Source organism: Pseudoliparis swirei, chromosome 12 (assembly GCF_029220125.1).
Source record: "Pseudoliparis swirei isolate HS2019 ecotype Mariana Trench chromosome 12, NWPU_hadal_v1, whole genome shotgun sequence".
Classification (NCBI taxonomy): domain Eukaryota; kingdom Metazoa; phylum Chordata; class Actinopteri; order Perciformes; family Liparidae; genus Pseudoliparis; species Pseudoliparis swirei.
Window position 1 is genome coordinate 14545969 of NC_079399.1, and position 18898 is coordinate 14564866.

The 18898-nt window shown below is 45.3% G+C and overlaps 3 protein-coding genes across 3 annotated transcripts in view; 2 read left to right on the plus strand and 1 right to left on the minus strand.

Moving 5' to 3' along the window:
* The window catches only part of ryr3 (ryanodine receptor 3), a 103640-nt gene extending 102743 nt beyond the window's left edge, over positions 1–897 (plus strand). The window contains exon 106 of the mRNA XM_056428514.1: positions 1–897. Within this exon, the coding sequence (XP_056284489.1) occupies positions 1–93 (93 nt within the window). The 3' untranslated portion in view covers positions 94–897.
* aven (apoptosis, caspase activation inhibitor) overlaps positions 744–18898 on the minus strand; it is a 25021-nt gene continuing 6866 nt past the window's right edge. The window contains 4 exon segments of the mRNA XM_056428509.1: positions 744–1184; positions 1991–2324; positions 2444–2539; positions 3360–3430. Coding sequence (XP_056284484.1) covers positions 1042–1184; positions 1991–2324; positions 2444–2539; positions 3360–3430 — 644 coding nt within the window. The 3' untranslated portion in view covers positions 744–1041.
* Positions 16910–18898, plus strand: part of chrm5b (cholinergic receptor, muscarinic 5b) — a 13247-nt gene continuing 11258 nt past the window's right edge. The window contains exon 1 of the mRNA XM_056428508.1: positions 16910–16962. The gene's annotated coding sequence lies outside the window, so the exon portion shown is untranslated. The remainder of the gene's footprint in view (positions 16963–18898) is intronic.

Consider the following 18898-nt stretch of genomic DNA (forward strand, 5'->3'; position numbering starts at 1 on the left):
TCGTTTGTGTGGAAGTTGTACCAGGAGAGATGCTGGGACTTCTTCCCCATCGGAGACTGCTTCCGGAAGCAGTACGAGGACCAGCTGGGTTAGAGAGGGTTGTGCCTTCTTTCAGAAAGAGACGGTGAACTTGACCACTCTCCGGACGTCGTCTGCTGCCATGGCGATACACAACTAAATATTTCAAGACGAATGACTGATGATCGGACATTTGGGATTTGTGCATCCGAGTCCTCTTCCTCGTTACCGAAAAACAAGTCCGTTGCCACGACGCCTCCTATATGCAAAGTCCTCTTTGATTCAGATTCCCGTTGCCTTGTCACTCGCTCACCCCCCCCCCCCCCCCCCCCGGGGCGCCGCGTGTCGTGCGTGTGACACACGCATGACGACCGAATGTCTGAACATGCACAATTTCTAGTTGTTCGTGTCACGTTTTAACAAACCCACTGTGCAGGAGTATTGATCAGTATTAATCCGGTAAACATTACACAACACGAGTGAAACCTAATCTGCCTTTTGAAAGCTGTGGGATGAAACGAGGCGTTCCAGAGAACGGTTCTCCCAGGACGAGAGTCGACTCACTTTGGGTGTTTATCAAGTGCCGGCGTGCCTTATGAGAAACTATGCAACACATTTATCATTTTTTGTCCCTCCTGACAAGCAGGTTTAGCTCAAGATAGTTTGTTGTGTAAATTGTAGCTTAGCCGCCAGCTCTTCTGTCCACAGGAGAAACAAAACAAAAACACAGTTCAAAGGTGTATTGACGACAAAACGGTTCACTGCTATTGTATGGCTCTTTGTTTGTACGTAGTAGCTTTGGGAAACTGCATTTCTTTTGATGAGGGGGGGAGGATATGAATAAAAGCAATTGACGCAATAAAGCAACATTTCACTTTCTCTCCGTCACTTTCTGCAACTGAGATTCCTCGAACCGCGACGATCCTGCAAAGTGTAACTTTCACAAGGAACAAATTATTCTCTAAGAAAATGAAATGCAACAGGAACATTTCCACACACACACACACATTAATCAGCTGCTGGTCAGGAGATCATGCTGTCGAGCCAGTCCTCAAGGTCTTCCTCTGTCACTTCCTGTCTGGCAGAAGTCGACTCTGGTGGTGTACGGACATCTTGGTCTTTCACCTCCTCCATCGCCTCCTCCGTCTCCTCCACCTGCTCACACGCTGCGGAATGAAAGAACACACAGCGCAACAAAGTGTTTTGGACATGACAGATTTTTTGCTTCGGCAGCTTTCGATGATGAATAATAACTTCTTTAGATGGATATCGCGTTCGTGAAAATGTAATACAAAATTCTTCGTAAATATGTTGAAAACAATTGTAAAACAAGACAAAGGAAAGTATTTGGGATGGCTCATAAAGTCAGTTTAGTATATAAAAAAAGCCAAGTAATAGTACCTTGACGTAAAATCATTTTATTGTAAACTGAAAGAAACCATGAAAATGGTCATAATACAGTGTTGAAAAATGTAATAAAATTTTAAAAAGTCATGGTACTATGTGGACACTTCCATAAAAAGTCATAGTATAGTGTTTAGAAAAAGCCATATAATAGTACCTTGACAAAAGAAGTCTTGTATGTCAAACATCTTTATAGTGGAGTCATAACAAGTCATAGTATAGTCTGTGATAAAATGTCATTGAAAAGGAATATTATTGTATGTCAGTCAATAAAACATTAAATAGTGTCATAGTAAAATATGTCATTAAAAAAGTCACGTATGGCAAAAGAATATCTGAACAGAAAAGGATAGTGAGTCGTAAAAATGAAGGATTCATGGTATATTATGTCATAGATAACATGTTAATGTATCTCAAGTTGCTGTGACCTTGACAGCCGTGTTCAGTCTTCATGCGTACGGACACGAGTATCAAGCCTCAGAACTCCACCACAGACAGAGAATAAGCACATTTCCAAAAATATTTAATCACAAAACCTTTGAGAATAAAACAAGCTGAATATACTCACTTTCCTTTGGAGGCGCCCTCTCCTCATCTGCGACACGGAGGGACTGGCTTCCTGAAACATCCCAGACTGGTTTCTGTAAACTGAGCAGCTGGTCCAGCTCCTCATCACCATCACCATCATCATCATCACCACCACCACCATCCTCCACCGGAGGCTCTGCAGCGACGGAGGAACCCGGTGAGTCGGCGCTTGACGCTGGGTTTGTAGCCACGGGGACTTCCTGGTCGGCGATGATGGTTTTCAAAGCCGCAGACGGAGGAGTGAGAGCGGCCGCTTTGGGCTTCGCCTGTTTCAGCGCGAGGGTCAGAGCGGGCAGTTCTAATGGGGTCGAGACCTGAAGCGGGAGAAGCGTAAAGATGAGCGCAACCGGGGAACGCAACGCGATCGGAAGTATTAAACCTGCAGGTCTGACGTCGCCGTGACGACCGTCCAGCGAGGGTCATTCAGTCGGACCTGAAGCAGCTCAGCCTCCAGGTTGAGTCTCTGGTGGAGAGGCACTTGTTGGAGGCTCTGGGCGAGCGCTGGGAGGTCCACGAACACGGCAGACATCTAGAGGGAACAGGCGGTCAGATCACCCACAATGCAGCAGCGGTTTGAAACAATAAGTTTAGAGAACACCGACAGTCGAAAATCTACAGCTAAGCCCATGAAGTAAAACCAATCAAAGTATAGGGAGCTCTATGTGCAACACGGTTCTACTTTATGTTGTCATTATCTTAGAGGTGCAGGTCAGTCGGCCTTTGTCCAAAGCATTGCAGCTCTGACTCTGAATGCACTTTAAAAACATTAGATTCATGTTATTAAAAGCAATGACATTTCCAAAAATCTCCGCTACATAACTGTTAGCACTTTTGCTTTTCAGCAAACTATATTAACGAGGCTCCGTAGCGCATGAGTAGGAATCGGACTTGAAACTTCTTTGAGTGAAAAAATATGTGCGGCTGGAAGTCACGATAATCTCATGAGGTCATTATATAGTTGCAGTAATCGTCCAGACGTTTCACTCAAACCCGCTGAGAGGAAAAGTCAGGCGCTCCCCAAAGTCAGGGAGATTCCTCCGCCGGGGATCATGCATGTCTGCACCAATCCACCCCATAGTTGTTGAGATATTTCGGAGTGGACCGTACCAGAGAACCAGAGTACCAGAGAACCAGAGTACCAGAGAACCAGAGTACCAGAGTACCAGAGAACCAGAGTACCAGAGTACCAACCGACGTGCGCCAACAATGCTACAATTTACTTTAGTCTATTTCTGCATTGAAAATGCAGATGTAAAGTCGGTCTGAAGGATCCCCACCGGAGGGAGTGGGATGAATCCATGAAGGACAAAGACGCAGAAGCGTGAGGATCGTGTGGGAAGTGGATTTACCTGACAGGCCGGAGACGAGTCCGTCTCCCAGTCCTTCTCTTCGGAGAATCGGAATTGAGTGAAGGAATCCCCTGAGGAGGAAACAGAGTTTGACTTGAAGCCGCCTGCCGCCATTTAAATTAAACAACACTTCTTCGGTTTATTAATGTCTCTTTGAAACGAGCACAACTCCAGGCTCACGCACGCCGGGGGGAGTGGCCTTCACGGCGAGAACGTCTGAAACGCCGCTGCAGCGCTCCTCTGGGAAGCAGCTCAGAGCGTTGTGTAAAGCGTTGACCAGCGTGTGACGCCACTCTGCTGCCCAAACACCGACAGGCTGAGGGCCCTCGGAACCACAAAGGGCCCCGGGGCGTGCTGTCATTAATAATCACGACGGCGGCAGCAGCGCCGCACATCAAGTGGAGAATGTTCAGAGCTGTTGAGCTTTTTTTAAATAAAGAAATCAGACACGAACACACACAGAGAGAGATGCACACGTGAAGCACCACTAGGACAGATAAAAGTGCTGGTGCTGTGGATGTGGAGTTCACCACAAAGCAGCAGCACTTCTGCCGTGAATAACAGGCTGAATGTTGACTTGTTGATGAAGTCGAGAAAGGGACAAATATATATTCTCGACTTCTCTGTTCAAACACAGGAGGAAGAAGTCCTTGAATACTTGAGGGGGAGAAAAAAAACATCTACCCGTCAGAACACATCTGTAGCTGTTTGAGGCCCTTTTTTAAATGGGGGGGGGGGGGGCACAGATAAAGTCCAGTTCCTTTTTTTCAAAGCTGTAGCTTCATATTTGGACATCAGAACCGAGTCCACCGTCTCGTGCAGGATTCTTTCTCGTGCACCGGTTGAGAACCAGCGGCGGGTAGCGGTCAGAAAACAAGACTTTCTGAAGCCTCGCCACCCAGGAGGAGGATGAGCGACGCCCGCTCGCTCGACTCAAAGGACGCAGGAGGCGAGCGGCTCGGGCTGCCGCACACAGATGGGCGGTCAGTGGGAGGCCTGACGGAGGCAGCCTCTTGCTTTGATGCATGAACGACGCTCCGCACCATCTGCGGTTGTCCTTGATTGCACAGTGTGTGTGTGTGGGGGGGGGGTAGGGGTCAAGTAGGAGAGGCTGCCGGACGGCCGGCTCCCCGCCGAGGAAGCATGATTTATGAATCCGAGCGTGATCAACGGCACAATGGGCGGTTAAGGGACGGGAAAGGGAGCGTCAGCTTGACGTGACGGCAGGCGGGCGCCTGCGCTCGAGGAGGAGGACCGATCTTAGACCTCATTACTCGGGAGACAATATTCTGAGCGCCTCGCTGTCAAAAAGGAAAACAGGGAGTCGAGAAAGATTTGATACGGTCGACTTCGTTGAAGAAATATGAGAGGAAAGATATTTTACTCTCCTCCCTAAAATAATCACCTCCACCCAAGAAACACATACCTAAGAAAACCATGAAAGCATCAGAGAGCCGATATGTCTGTTTATATACTCGTTCACATTCACTTGTGTATATATATATATATATATTAATGCATCTTTTTGGGGTTCAATTCAATTCAATTCAGTTTATTTGTATAGCCCAATTTCACAAATTACAAATTTGTCTCGGAGTGCTTTACAATCTGTACACATAGACATCCCTGCCCCAAAACCTCACATCGGACCAGGAAAAACTCCCAAATAACCCTTCAGGGGGAAAAAAAGGGAAGAAACCTGGAGGAGAGCAACAGAGGAGGATTATTGTTTGAATAGTTCTAAGGAGAACGGTTTGTAAACGTGTGTCCGGTGTTGTGTGTGTGTGTGTCCCTTTGCCCGAAATCTAAATGAACACCAAGAATTGTCAGAACAGAAATGTTTAAAAAAAACATCTCAATCCCATATTTTCAGAAATATATCAATCCAAGAATGCAAACTAGGAGCTGATCAACATATGTAATAATACAGTCATCTTGGCTGTTGTTGTTGTTGGCACGTCACAAACAAATATTGGTATCTGCCGATGAAAAGTGACGGCTGTATTTTATGAGTATCTCACCTAAATTAATATGAAATAATGTTGTTTTTTCTATTCATGCTACTTGTTGACCCGAAAACCAATTTCTCTTATTCGTATCTAAATGTCAGTAAATTACCCTTAAACAATTACATTTCCTCTCATGGAAACACAGAATGATGAATTAAGAGTCACTTTTTAGGTTTCCTCTTTCTTAATATCTGTGCAGACCCTAATCATCCTCCTCCAGTATAATTGATAAATATAATGAATATTATTACAATAATTCTTATTTTTTTGTGGCTCAAGGTGGGTGTGGCCAGGCCTCGTGGCCCCGTGGCCCCCACCGCTCCTCCAGTCCGTCTCCAACACACAGAACTGCTGACGCCTCCCTCCCACGGCCCGGGCGCGTCGTCCTGATCCGTTCCCATGGAGATACCATCCCAGGTAGTTCGGAGAGCGCTGACACAACCATGGCAACAGCTGCCGGTGAGGATGAGGGAGGACTTCAGTCAAACCTCCAGAAGACCGGAAGAGGGACAATTGGAGGAGGAAGAGGTGTGTGTGTGTGTGTGTGTGTGAAGAGGAGGAAGAGAAAAAAGGAACGAATAGAGGTAAATGACAGAGAGCGAAGGAAACTCTTCATTCCTGCTCGTCCAATCAGATCCAAGCCGACCCAGTCCTCAGTGCAGAGCTTCACGCGTGTCCCGAGCTGTGGACCGGACCGAGCCGCTTCTCAAACCTGAAGATCAGACCTGGAACAAGCGCTACGACCACAAGATAATTAATGGCGAGAAAAGCAAAAAAAGTACAAATACCAAACGTCAACAACCCGTTTCAGCTTCTCAAATGTGGAGCTGTCAGACGTTCCTCTGTTTCGCAACACGGCCGAACACCTTTGGTTCGAGGTTGCAGGTCGACTCCATCCAGACACCGGAGGTCGTCACGTCGGGCGTTTCAGATTCAAAACATTCCACAACGATTCATTGGGAGAAACCGGCAGATGAATTGATGCTCCGGTGCAAACAACGCGGCTCGAGGGGCAGATGTTGGTCCACTTTGGTCCAGACCGAAACATCTGGACCGCCACACATCATGTTCAGACAGTCAAGGTCCCCGGAGGACGAACCCCACCGACTTCTCCCTGGAGCGCTGCAGCTGCCTTAAAAACAGGCCACCGGCCCCCGGGAAGTGTTGCCACAGCAGAACTATGTTATTGATCAAGATGTTATGATCAATCAATGTTATTATTAATCAATCTGTTATTGACCTATCTATGTTATTATTGATCAATCAATGTTATTATTGATCAATCAATGTTATTATTAATCAATCTATGTTATTATTAATCAATCTATGTTATTATTGATCAATCTATGTTATTATTAATCAATCTATGTTATTATTAATCAATCTATGTTATTACTGATCAATCAATGTTATTATTGATCAATCTATGTTATTACTGATCAATCTATGTTATTACTGATCAATCTATGTTATTATTGATCAATCTATGTTATTATTGATCAATCTAAAAAGGGAGGCGCACATGACAAGAGCATAATACGGACTTATACATCATTAAAACACGAGTTTTAAACATTGATTACCGTCATTGTTAAAACCTCAGCCTCAAAATAAGTTCACGTATCTCACAGAGAACAAAGCCGAACTCTAAAAGAAGTATTTATGAAGAGTCCACCACTGGTCCACGCTGTGATTATAGAGAATGTGTTTAAGAGTGTTTATCTAAAACATCTATCTTCCGGAGTTAATTCATTCATTTAATTCACAAACACGAGATAAGTTAGATCAAAATACACGAGTGGTCTGATTAAAAGTCCGATCCACAATGTGGCTCTAGAAAGCAAAAAGTCATGGAAGGAACCAGAGAGAACAAAGAAATAAAAGAAAAGAAAACATCATCGTAAGAGCCCAAAGCGTTTGGTATCCAACACTCGGCAGGTCGAGTTGCGTTGCGTTTTTATTTGCGGAACTGGCTTGACTACAGCTTCTTTAAAAGAAAACGCTGTTCTACTTATTGTGATCTTTCTTCTTCGTGTTGGAAGTTATACAAATCAAAGCGGTTTCTGCAGAGCACCTTTAGATGACACACAGACCGATATTTTGATTCATATTTTGTTCTGTAACATGTACGACATCACAGCACAATTTAATTAAGAATGTAACTGTAATAATATATAATAATCACATAAAACTGACAGAACCACAATATATTGTGCATTTATCTTTGATAAATGACTTTACGGACTATTAAAGATCAACACTGTGTCTCTCGCATGCCGTGTGTGTCAGACTGAACGACCCACAGCGACAAACAGTGGGTCGTTCAGTCTGACACACACACACACACACACACACACACACACACACACACACACACACACACACACACACACACACACACACACACACACACACACACACACACACACACACACACACACACACACACACACACACAGCTGGAGGAAGCATGTTTATGGGTTCATTGCTTTTTCTACCATTCCCACATTACTCATCTCCACCTGGAAACACTTAACCTTCCTCCAGCAGCTTGACCGCCTCCTGCGTAGGAATTTGGTTCAATGTCACTGTGATGACCAGGATGCCGGCGCAGCTCCTGACGCCGCGCTGCCCAGCGGATTACAGATCAATCCACAACTCAAATGATCGTCTGAGTGCGTCTGATATTCCGCAGGGAATGAACACGGCATTACTCACGCTCCGTTCTAAGTGGCCGGGCTGGCATTGTGTAACTCCGGCCCGACGTGGTATCCGGTCTCTTGACATCTTGCTGGCTGAAGCCCACGTGAACAAATGTGGCTTCTCTGAGCTATCTATGGCCCGGCCCGCTCTCATCCTTTATATTCGGGATGTGTTGTGGCCTCGCTCCTGCCTTTCTGTTCCGCTCTGTTCTTTTCCTGCTCCACTCAACTCCACTCTGCTCTCACCCCGCCGCTATTCATCTTCACCTCCCCCCCCTGTCCCCCCCCCCCCCTCTTCCCTTGTTCTGCTTTGTAAGACTGTCGCGCTCTGGCAAAGAGTCAGGGCGAAGATAAGACGGGCTGGATGAGCATCGCTCTGCTGTGGACGGGGCGATGAACAGAGCGACCGCGTACGATACGGAGCGAGAAGATAACGACGCCGTCGTGTGACTTTTCTCTCAAGGGCAAAGCCACCAGCGTTCACGCTGCGGGGTCGTCCTTTACCCTGTACGGGAGTTCTGCGGCTGAGCAGAAACAAATTACAATTTTTCACAATAAAAGAAGAAAAAAAGTCAAAACATGTGCAGGTCAAAGCGTCCTTGAAGTGAGACATGGGGCAGCAACTCGATGGCGGAAGCCTAAATTAAAAACTGGGTATCGTGGTCGTGTCCCTGTGTCGCGTTTGCCAGATCATGTCGCTGTTGCCCTGTTGGTTGGGGTGCCGACACACACACACACCACAAACACGGCTGGCACACATCCTTGTCGAGTGAGCCACACCTTTAGTATACAGCCCTGCCGACTCGGCCCACTCGCCCTGTACAGGGACTGTGATTCGCCGTCCTTCTTGGAGCGCTGACACTGGACGCAGGCGGGACCCGCGAGGAGCAACAGTCCCGCTGCTCCGTCTCCACGAACACCGGCAGTGAAGTGTTGACGTGGTACCCGACTGGAAGGGGAATACACTCATTCCCGCTTTCCCTTTTCATTGTGATCAGGGAAGGATCACTTCTCTTTTAAACCGGCCGCCGTGGCAGATCCTCACTCGATAAAAGAGATGGAGCGAGAACAAACTGATAGAGTGTTATTACTTCTGTGACAAATCCCGTCTGAAAGGGGTTTGGTCGCACCGGGGGGGAGGGACGGGTTGGAAATTGTGAGAGAAAGATGAAGGGAAAGATAAGTGTCATAGATTGAGGGAAGATGGAAGGAGGATAAAGCAAGAAAGAGAATGGCGGACCGAAGAAAGGGAACACGGCTCGGAGGAACTTGTTGCAATCTCCGGAGCGATCCCCCATCCGAGAGCGACAGCAGCTCCAGCGTGCTCCCCGTCACGCCTTTATAACCAAACCAATTAGCCCAACACGGCCCAGCGCCGAAACCCACGATGCCTCGATAAATCACTGTCTGCCCTAATTGCAATTAAAATCCTGAGCAAACCAGGTGAGACAATAAAGAGGGATGAAGATATTTCCTCTTAACTTCCCATGTTGATTGCGTGAGGCTGCGTTCGTGACAAAGTCGTATCAGAAGAGCGCCAATCAACTGGAGGCCTCGTCCCCATTGGACGTGTTGTATATGGACGTCCGGCTTGTTTAGCGCCAAGATGCCGGGATACCTGGGATCTAACGAATCCTAATCAAACAGGTGATGCAGACGTCCATCCATCGGGTTGCTTTTCATCGATAAATGTATAGACGACCGAGATCGATAGTGTCGCCCAGTCACATGTGGAGGCAGTGCAGGATACACAGGACTTTGATTCATGCCCCTTCATGTTTTCATATGATATAATAACACCAGAAGTCTTCCCGGAGTAATCGAAAAGTTATTGTAAGCCTGAATTTGATGGACATATGAAGAAATATTGACAAAAGGGAAATTCAAATCATTATAAAATATAAAACATGTTAGACTTAATGGGCAAACATTGAAAATCCCACGAAAATAAGTTTTTCAGTCAACCAACATTACCACGGATCAATTCTGGTGTAAACCGAGACCTCATAGGTCCTAACATGAGCAGGGCGGCCATGGGGAAAGTACTCTGGTTTCACTTTAAGGGGTAAGGGTATCGGGACGGTGGTGCTAAAGGGGAAAGGTCAGGGGGTCACCAAAGTCATTGGGATTCATCCTCCGGGGACCATTAATGTCTGAACATCATTGTGTGGCAATACAGATGTTTTAGTCCACCGGGAGGCAACTCAGCGAAGAACGAGTGTGCGATGTCTCCCGGCGCTGGTCCCTGTGGCAGACCAGCGGCGGAGTGCTGGGACATCTGGGTCCCTCGTTATCAAAATGCAAGGAGCCTCGGCTTTTAGGTTATCTGAATAGATTAGCAAACAGCTCATACTGAACAATACCACCATGAAAACGGATCAACAGCGTCAGTCTAGCAGGCCACACTGAATGAACACAGACAGGAGCAGAGAGGACTTTGAGTTATTTGGCTGCGTTAGACATTTGTCATTATACACCAAACAAGAAGAAAAGCTGAGAAAAGGCTTCATACACACACCTGGTGCATTTTATTTGTTTTGACTACGTCTTTGTTTTCACAGGCACAGCCTACAAAAAGGCCTCAAAGGCCACAGGAAGATAAGAACAATGCACCCACGGGCTGCTAAATGAAGAGCTGAAGATCGCCTTGAATAAAGCACGAAACTGCCAGAAAAAGCGTGAATGTTTCAATCCTTCGAAGACTTGAGCGGATGAAATGTGACAGACGTCGCAGCGCTGAAATCCAAACAAGACATCCTGAGCAGCCGCCCCGGCTTGATCTATTCGCTCCAGAAATCCAGAGTTCCTGCGTTTTTGTAGTAAATTCATCAGGAGACACTCATAACTGTCGGAGCCCGACTGAGTCATGATGCTGCCGTCTCAAAGACACTGAACACACACACCACCCCCTGCACTCTGCTCAGACGGACAAGACAAATAGAGCTGGGAGGAACATTCATTGTGCTCGTGGCTTCGCGAGGACAATGAATCCTCGTGAATCCTCTGAATCTTATGAACTTAATATTGCGGCGAGTCTTCTGGTGAACAATTCCCGTGAGTTACATGTATAATACACAACAATATCCTTAAAACCAATGTAAAGATTGAGAACCTGTGACTCACTAGAAGAGGAGGCGGCGCCTCTATTTCTGTATTTCCCCTTTTCTTTTGGGACAAAGCTGAAGCCTCTTCAGTCGTCGTGCACCTGCAACCGTCTACACCAGCGGTTCCCAAACTTTTTAGGCCACGCACCCCCTTCTACATCCCGACCGGGTTCACGCACCCCCTATCCCCCACACCTTGCGAGTGACTTTTTCTTTTTCTTTGCTCCGAGAAGAGTTGTTGCATGCCAAAAATGTATCGTGCTATGGTAAAAAAAGAGTTTGACCTTTCCATGACCTTGACCTTTGACCCGATTGATCCCAAAATCTAATCAAATGGTCCCCGGATAATAACCAATCATCGCAGCACATTTCATGCGATTCAAGAACATTTTGACCTGTTCATGACCTTTGACCTTGACCTTTGACCCGATCGATCCCAAAATCTAGTCAACTGGTCCCCGGATAATAAACAATCATCCCACCAAATTTCATGCGATTCGGTTCAATACTTTTTGAGTTCTGCGAAAGATTTTGACCTGTTCATGACCTTTGACCTTTGACCCGATCGATCCCAAAATCTAATCAACTGGTCCCCGGATAATAAACAATCATCCCACCAAATTTCATGCGATTCGGTTCAATACTTTTTGAGATTTGCGAATAACACGCATACAAATAAATAAATAAATAAATGGCGATCAAAACATAACCTTCCGGCATTTTCAATGCGAAGGTAATAAATGGCGATCAAAACATAACCTTCCGGCATTTTCAATGCGATACCAAAAGTACTTGCGTTAGGTTGGAGCTATAAAACGACAGCGTACCCAGACACATCACCCAGTCTACAAGGACTTCCTCAGACTCGTCTGTGATGTGTCAAAACTAAAGTAAAAGTTATGCCGTTTGATTTTCCCGTGTGGGACCTCGACACAAGTGCAGTGTTTCCCCCACCATTCTATCAGGGTGGCGGCCCGCCCCCCTGAAATCTCCGCCCGCCATCCTGTAATTTTCTCTATCGCGCCAGATTACAGCAGAAGTAATTTAAGGTCCCTTTTCTTAAAGACGTCTTTTATGAAATAAACTAAACAGCCGTCTGTTATTGATCGTCTCTACACAGCAGCATGTCATTTCTGTCTCTACGTGTCGCGTTAACACTTCTCGGCTCTCCGTCTCGCGCGCCGCAGAGCTCCGATGCCGGCGTGTCTGCGCAAGTGAGCTCACTCCCACTAGCCGGCAGAGAGCGTTGAATATGTCGCGTGAAAAATAAACCGCTATATCTGCATTTTTTAAACGCTCCCACGGTGGAGAAGATGGAACAAGTCGCTGACCCTAACCCAACAAGGAGCCTGCTGGCTGCCATTGCCCTCTCAGTCCCAGTCAGCAGTGTAAACTGTGAGAGGGACTTCTCCACCATGAACAGAGTAATATAGACGTTTCACAATGGGATTTGCTGTGTAAGCTATCACTATTCTAAAATATCAGCTTTCACTTTTAAAGCCTAACAGTTTATGTATTTGCAGGTCAAGGCAAACATCCGCAACAGGCTGCAAGGAGACCATCTTGCTGCCTGCCTGCGGATTTCAATTAATGGGCCAGATGTTTCTGACTCTCCTTATCAAGAGGCTCTGGAACTCTTCTTTGAAAAGCACCGAAAAATCCACTGCAGTGACAAAACGTGCACCCTTTGTGGTGGTCATGAAAATAAATGAACACCAACATGTTTCAAGTGTTTGTGTCGGTCGGTCAAAAGGCCGTGAGGGACTTCGGAGGAGCAGGACAAGCTCTCAAATGTGAGTAGTGGGGAACCGATCAAGATGGCACCATTAGCAGAAGCCAATCGTGCTATTGATCCCTCATTATCTACATTGGAGGGAATATTACTTCAGTGAACTAGAGGAGTTTGAACTCATTCACATGCTACTTGAAGCGAGGGTCATCTTGGTTTTCTCGTGACACTTTTTGTTCTTCTTTTTCCGATAACGACCGTTTGACTGATGACAAATGTTACGTTTGGTTGGTCACAGCTAATGAACAGCCACGTTGACAATAAATGCAAAAACACTCAGGACGAGGACGCATCTGGTGGAAAGCTTTATGTGCCATTATTATCAACACCTCCGTTGTTATTTACCACAAGAAAAGCAACACAGTGTGGGAGGTGGGAAGCACACAAAGCAATCATCTTTAATTGAGGGACAGAAACACACCATTAAATTACTAATTTGTTTATTTTTCTTTTTAAACCGCAGACATAAAATAATTGGCTGAGCTTTTGGGAATTAATGGTTATTCGAGACTGCAGCTCTGACACAATTACATATCCTCTGTAGATAAGAAAAAAATCAGTCATCATGTTCATCATCATCAATATTTTGACAGCCGTAAAAGGCTTTACACAGCAAGCAGAAGCTAGAATTGACTTTGATTTCATGGAAATGGTTTCACTCGTTTTCCACATAAACTACCGGGTAGTGCTCTCCACTGACGGCTCCTCGGTCAGGTGGAAGCCACAAACCACATCAAGGCTCAACAATTGCCCGATGCCTTCTTTTCCAGCTCCATAGCACAAGCTTTACTTGGGAGGCTGAGCAGCATGATACCCCGAGAACTTGAGGTCTTTTAGTCCAACATTTTAATAAAGGGAACCCCCACTGTGGTCCGTCTCAAACCGACCAATTTCTTTGCTTCTTGCATACTCCTGATAATCAATTGCTACACAGAAACATACATAATATATTAACATGAAAGCAAAATGGTTTCAAGGTAATGCATCCGGTCTATTCAAGCCCTCCAATCCCACAGAGCGAGGATGAAAAGCTCTGGTCCTTTCAGGACTAGATGTGATTTCTGAAGGAGCCAGAACCATGGTGGCTCTTCAGTGCCGGCTAGTATGGGTGGGCAGATGATGAGCAGTGGTCATCAAACCCGTCATTATAATAATTGCATAATGGAGCGACAATATTCAAAGCCAATAATACCTTTTGTAGTAGGTTAGGGTTTTATGTATGTTATGCATGACGTTTCACAATGCACACATTTTTATTATCGCAGTGTCCAACGAGGAGCCATATCAATATTAGTTTCATTAATTAAAAATAAAGTTACAAATTTATGCCAGAATAAATATATTTGTATTTTTTTATTTTTTTTTATCACTGCCGTTTTTTGTCATAGACTGATCTTCATAGTGTCTTCTAATTAGTATTAATAAGGGAGTAAACTGTTTTATTTGCTTTGGTTGGGACAAACGCATCCTGGGAGGCAATGCCCATAAAACCTGTTGCATTCTCAAATTTCCACGACAAATGAGCAATGTTTTTTTCAACTCCGGTCAAGTGAATCTTGGGACTAACATGGACCGGAAAATGTTGTAAAATCAGTTGTAAATATGACTGTTGCAACGGTTCATAAATAAATGTATAGAAGCTTAGAATGTCCTCAAGTAACGCCGTCGACTCGTCACCACCGCTGCTCACCGGCACGAGGCGGCTGCTGATGGCATGTCCACAACACGTGGCGATGGTCTCATTGCGTCAGCACCAGCCACCCAGCTGTTCCCCACTGGAGTGGCCGCTGGTTGCTGTTATGAACAACTGCTCGTGGATTCAGCAAATGGGAGACGGAAGAAAAGGAAATCGCCAAAAACCGCAAATAGCCCAAAGTATTGCTTCAGAGCAAGTTAATAATTAGCTTGGGCCGTTAAGGAGCCAACATGCTCGACTAGTCTCGTGCAACTAGTAGATACATTTAATATTATTGATCTTTTCCACGTTTCTCCTCCTCAATCATATAGTGATACTAACTCATTTCATTTTCTACATGCTCTAAAGAGGCTGCCAAAAAGATGAATAGTGCGGTTGCTATGGTGGTAATATAGCCGAGTAGCATAGTGTACTGAATATGTTAAAATTACTCCGTCATCATAATCCATTGTCTTTTGCTTATTGTTCTGTGAACACAATATATAGGAGCTCCACTGTGGGGACAGATAATATTGTGCACAGGTCTATCACATAAGGTGTCATGAATGAATCTTTAACGAGGTTAATTGTGATCCTAAGAGCTAATATGCTAAGAGCTCGACCGATAAACAGCTGCGTCGATACATCGGCTGATATTAGCATATTGTCAATATATTGTATTTGTGTTTTTACGGGCCGTTGAGTAACAAATTGCAGTACATGCCAAACAAGTTTTGTGGTCACTGAGAAACAATTGTTATAATTGCGTCCACCGGAGAGAGCCGACACATGCATTTTTTTAAATTTTAAAATATCCTGCTCAGTAAGAATCGCAGTCACAATAAAGAATCAAAGGGATCCGGATCAAGGTTTATGTTTCACTATCGACCGATATATTCTTAAACAGGATAGAAGAGTCCAAGAAATATGAGGACAATATTCTTGGCTATCATCTCTTCCTTTCTGCTTTTCACAACATTTCCATTTTCAGCCACTGAGATAATTAATATCTTACCTCTACCTGTGAAGAAAGAGAAAAAAAGGTGTTTGCTCCCGCCACAGCAGCTTCTACAGCCATCAGCGTATGTGAACGGCGAACGTCAAACCAACAGAAACAGAAAGCACACACTGGAAAGCACTCACTGCGAGGCCGCTGGAGCCACTTGAGATGACCTGGCATACTGAAGTCACCAATGGCTGCTTCCAGAGTCACGCACGCTACTTCTAAAGAGGGGATCAACACTTTGGGGACTAAATCACCGTGAAGTGCGTCGTGGCCATCGGTTGAGTGAATGCATTTCCTCCCTGATGAAGACAAACAGCTGTGAGCATAAAGCACACGGCGGCCCTTTCTGAACCGCTGCCGACATCCACATCGACTCCTCCTCCGGCTCCTCCTCTCCTCCATCCTACCGCCTCTACCTCCTCGGCTCTTCCTCCCTTCTCCTGCATGTTGCCCAGTGCTCCTATACAGGATGAGGCTTCCGGCCATGTGGGAATTTCTCCAAATAGTGGCTCGCGGTTAAATCTGCATGTTGGTACGGACGCGAGTGCAGCAGCGCTATCAGAGGTGGCGAGCAGAAGCCTAGTAGGAGGGGAACAAAGTCACTCAAGCTGTGCAGCCTTGAGGATCGAGGACGCTCAACTCCGCTTTCCCTGCCAGTGGAGCTGCTCCAATCTTCCAGAAAGAGGAAGAAACTGTGACTTTTGCTGCTTTCGGCAGTTCCACAGAAGACGATGAGTTCATCTTCGGTGAAAGAGAAAGGGCTTCGACGAGCTCTCCGCTTGATTACTGCCGAGGACCAGGAGTTCTAGTCACTCACCCTTCTGTGAATACGGTCTGTACGGCGGCAGCAGCGTTGCACCGAAGCCGCCCCGTCACATGGACACTGAACAGCTGTTGCATTTACCATCTTTTCTCAGAGACAAACCAGGAGCTATACAGCTACGACGCGACGACGCCGAGAACACTCGTTTGCATCAAAGCGGCTCGTACTTAGCAACTGATGAGGATGAGAGACCGTGTGATGACCGACCTGTATTTGACAAGTGTGTTTTTCACCTCGTTGGAGAAAGGAGCACAGAGGGAAAAAAGTCGGCGAGGGGGAACAGGGGAGGCGAAGAGCGAGCCAGTGAGGGAAGGTGTGAAGCCAACGCTGTGAACGACAGCACTAGAGAAGCTGGGAAAGACACAGGGGGGAGAGAGAGAGGGAGAGAGAGAAAGTCTGCCAGACTGAGGGAGTCCAAGGAGAGCCAGCGGATCAAAGACCTGGCCAAACGCCCATTAACGCTCCCAGGATTGTGTTTTGTCAGAGCCATACAGGGTGAGTATATATTCCGTTTGATGTGGCTATTATGACAGGAAATTAAACAGCGCACGGGAGCAGCTGTCAACTTAATGTTCAGTAGAATCCTATTATAAATTCTAGAGTGGTTACATTTTTATTACTGAACAGTAAATATGAGCCGAGTTACTATATGAATGAACAATGGAACAAGTGCTGGGGTTTATCAGTTGTCGCTGGTGCTTTTATAGTTCGGACAGTACATTTTGTTCAATGTGAATTTCAAACTTTGACACCGACTAAAGGTAATTAAATTGAGTCGGATTTCACGTATATTTGACAGTCTGGGTATGGCCGTGTTGAGGTGCTCCGTGTGTTTCTTTTAACTCAGGAAAAGTGGGAGGTACGAGGAAGATGATTTGATTTACTGTATCATTAAAAAAAAACTTCATGAAAAGCCAAATGACCGGCATCCAAACACTTGTACCACTGCAACCTTGGAGGTACAAACAATATGATGTTTATCCAAGAAAGTTGTAAAGCTGAACTGAAACAAGAAGAGATGAGTTGATCACCGGAACATGTAGAGGCAGCTATTTACGTCATTTACCAGACTATTTCACAGAAATACACTTGTTTAAAGCTTGTGAATGTTTATATTAGCTGATTTTCAGCAGTTGATGATTGACAATTTAATTTTTGATTAATTTGCAGATAATTTTCTCAATTAATCGATTGGTCAATAATAGTCAGAAAACAGTGAAAAGGTCTGACCACTCGATGGTTGCGACGTCATGAAATGTCTTGTCCGAGAACCATCAAAAACCACAACATATATATATACATATATATATATATAGTACATCTCTATAAAAAGAAAATACAAAGATACAAAAATAATTGTATATGTAAATTATTCAGGGATTTTAATTTATTTTACTATTTTTCAACGATGAGACAATTCAATTAATTGGGATTTATTTATCTGAAGGTTATCGTAAAAATAAAATTATTGCCTCAATTGGTAAAGTACTGATTGAAGTACTAAAGTAGTGTAGAGTCAAACAATCAACGGAACCGGTGTTTAAGGATGAAAGTGGGAAGAACGTTCTGAGGGGTGATCCCCCTGCTGCTTTCTTTGACCTCACACTATCCTCCATCGCCTTCATCAGGATCAGCAATTGCAGGGAAACGAATCCCAAGTGATGCTTTGTTTCCCGTGTTTTGGCGAAGAGCCTCATTCCTCTGCTTTTACGCCGGTCTCCTCCAGTCTCGATGGCTAATCGAGTATCCATAACAACGCCGGAACATATCAATTATTGCCCTGATTGGGACTATTCATCTCAGTTTGGAAAAACGTCCTTGTGTTTGTCAATCTGGTTAACTGAAGCACTGAAGCTCTAATGCGATTTCCTTTCGTCTCATTATGATTGAGCCTTGATAGGTGCCCATTAGCGGCCTTGGTAAACTACGGCTGCGGGGGAGGAGGATTGATCCTTGTGTTAATGTGTACCGATAGATGACCGTGTTAGGATGTAAATAACTGCCCGCTAAAGTCCCCCAAGTCAAACAGGCACATGGACACACACACAGAACAAGACAGTTGCACAGTTACCCCGGGCAACCGCACAATCAACCCCCAACAATGCGAGCGAGGACTGAGACGAGACAAAATGAAAATACCCTTCGACAGCGATTAATCCCTAAAGGCTCTATGGCAACTTGATGCGTTCTAGAATTCATTCAACACAACAAAAGGAGCTTGTTAAAGCACCGGTCCGGAAACATTTTGAGAATCCAAAGCGCCACGGTTTCATCCTTGAGAACTAATCATCGGATTCAATCGAAACACATGAATGCTAAAAGCACGTGGGATGTTTGGACAAGCAGTGGGGCCACATAATCGCCATCTACGAGATGACAAGACAACGGAAATCAACATGACCTTCAATTCAAATCAAACAGACTGTTTACA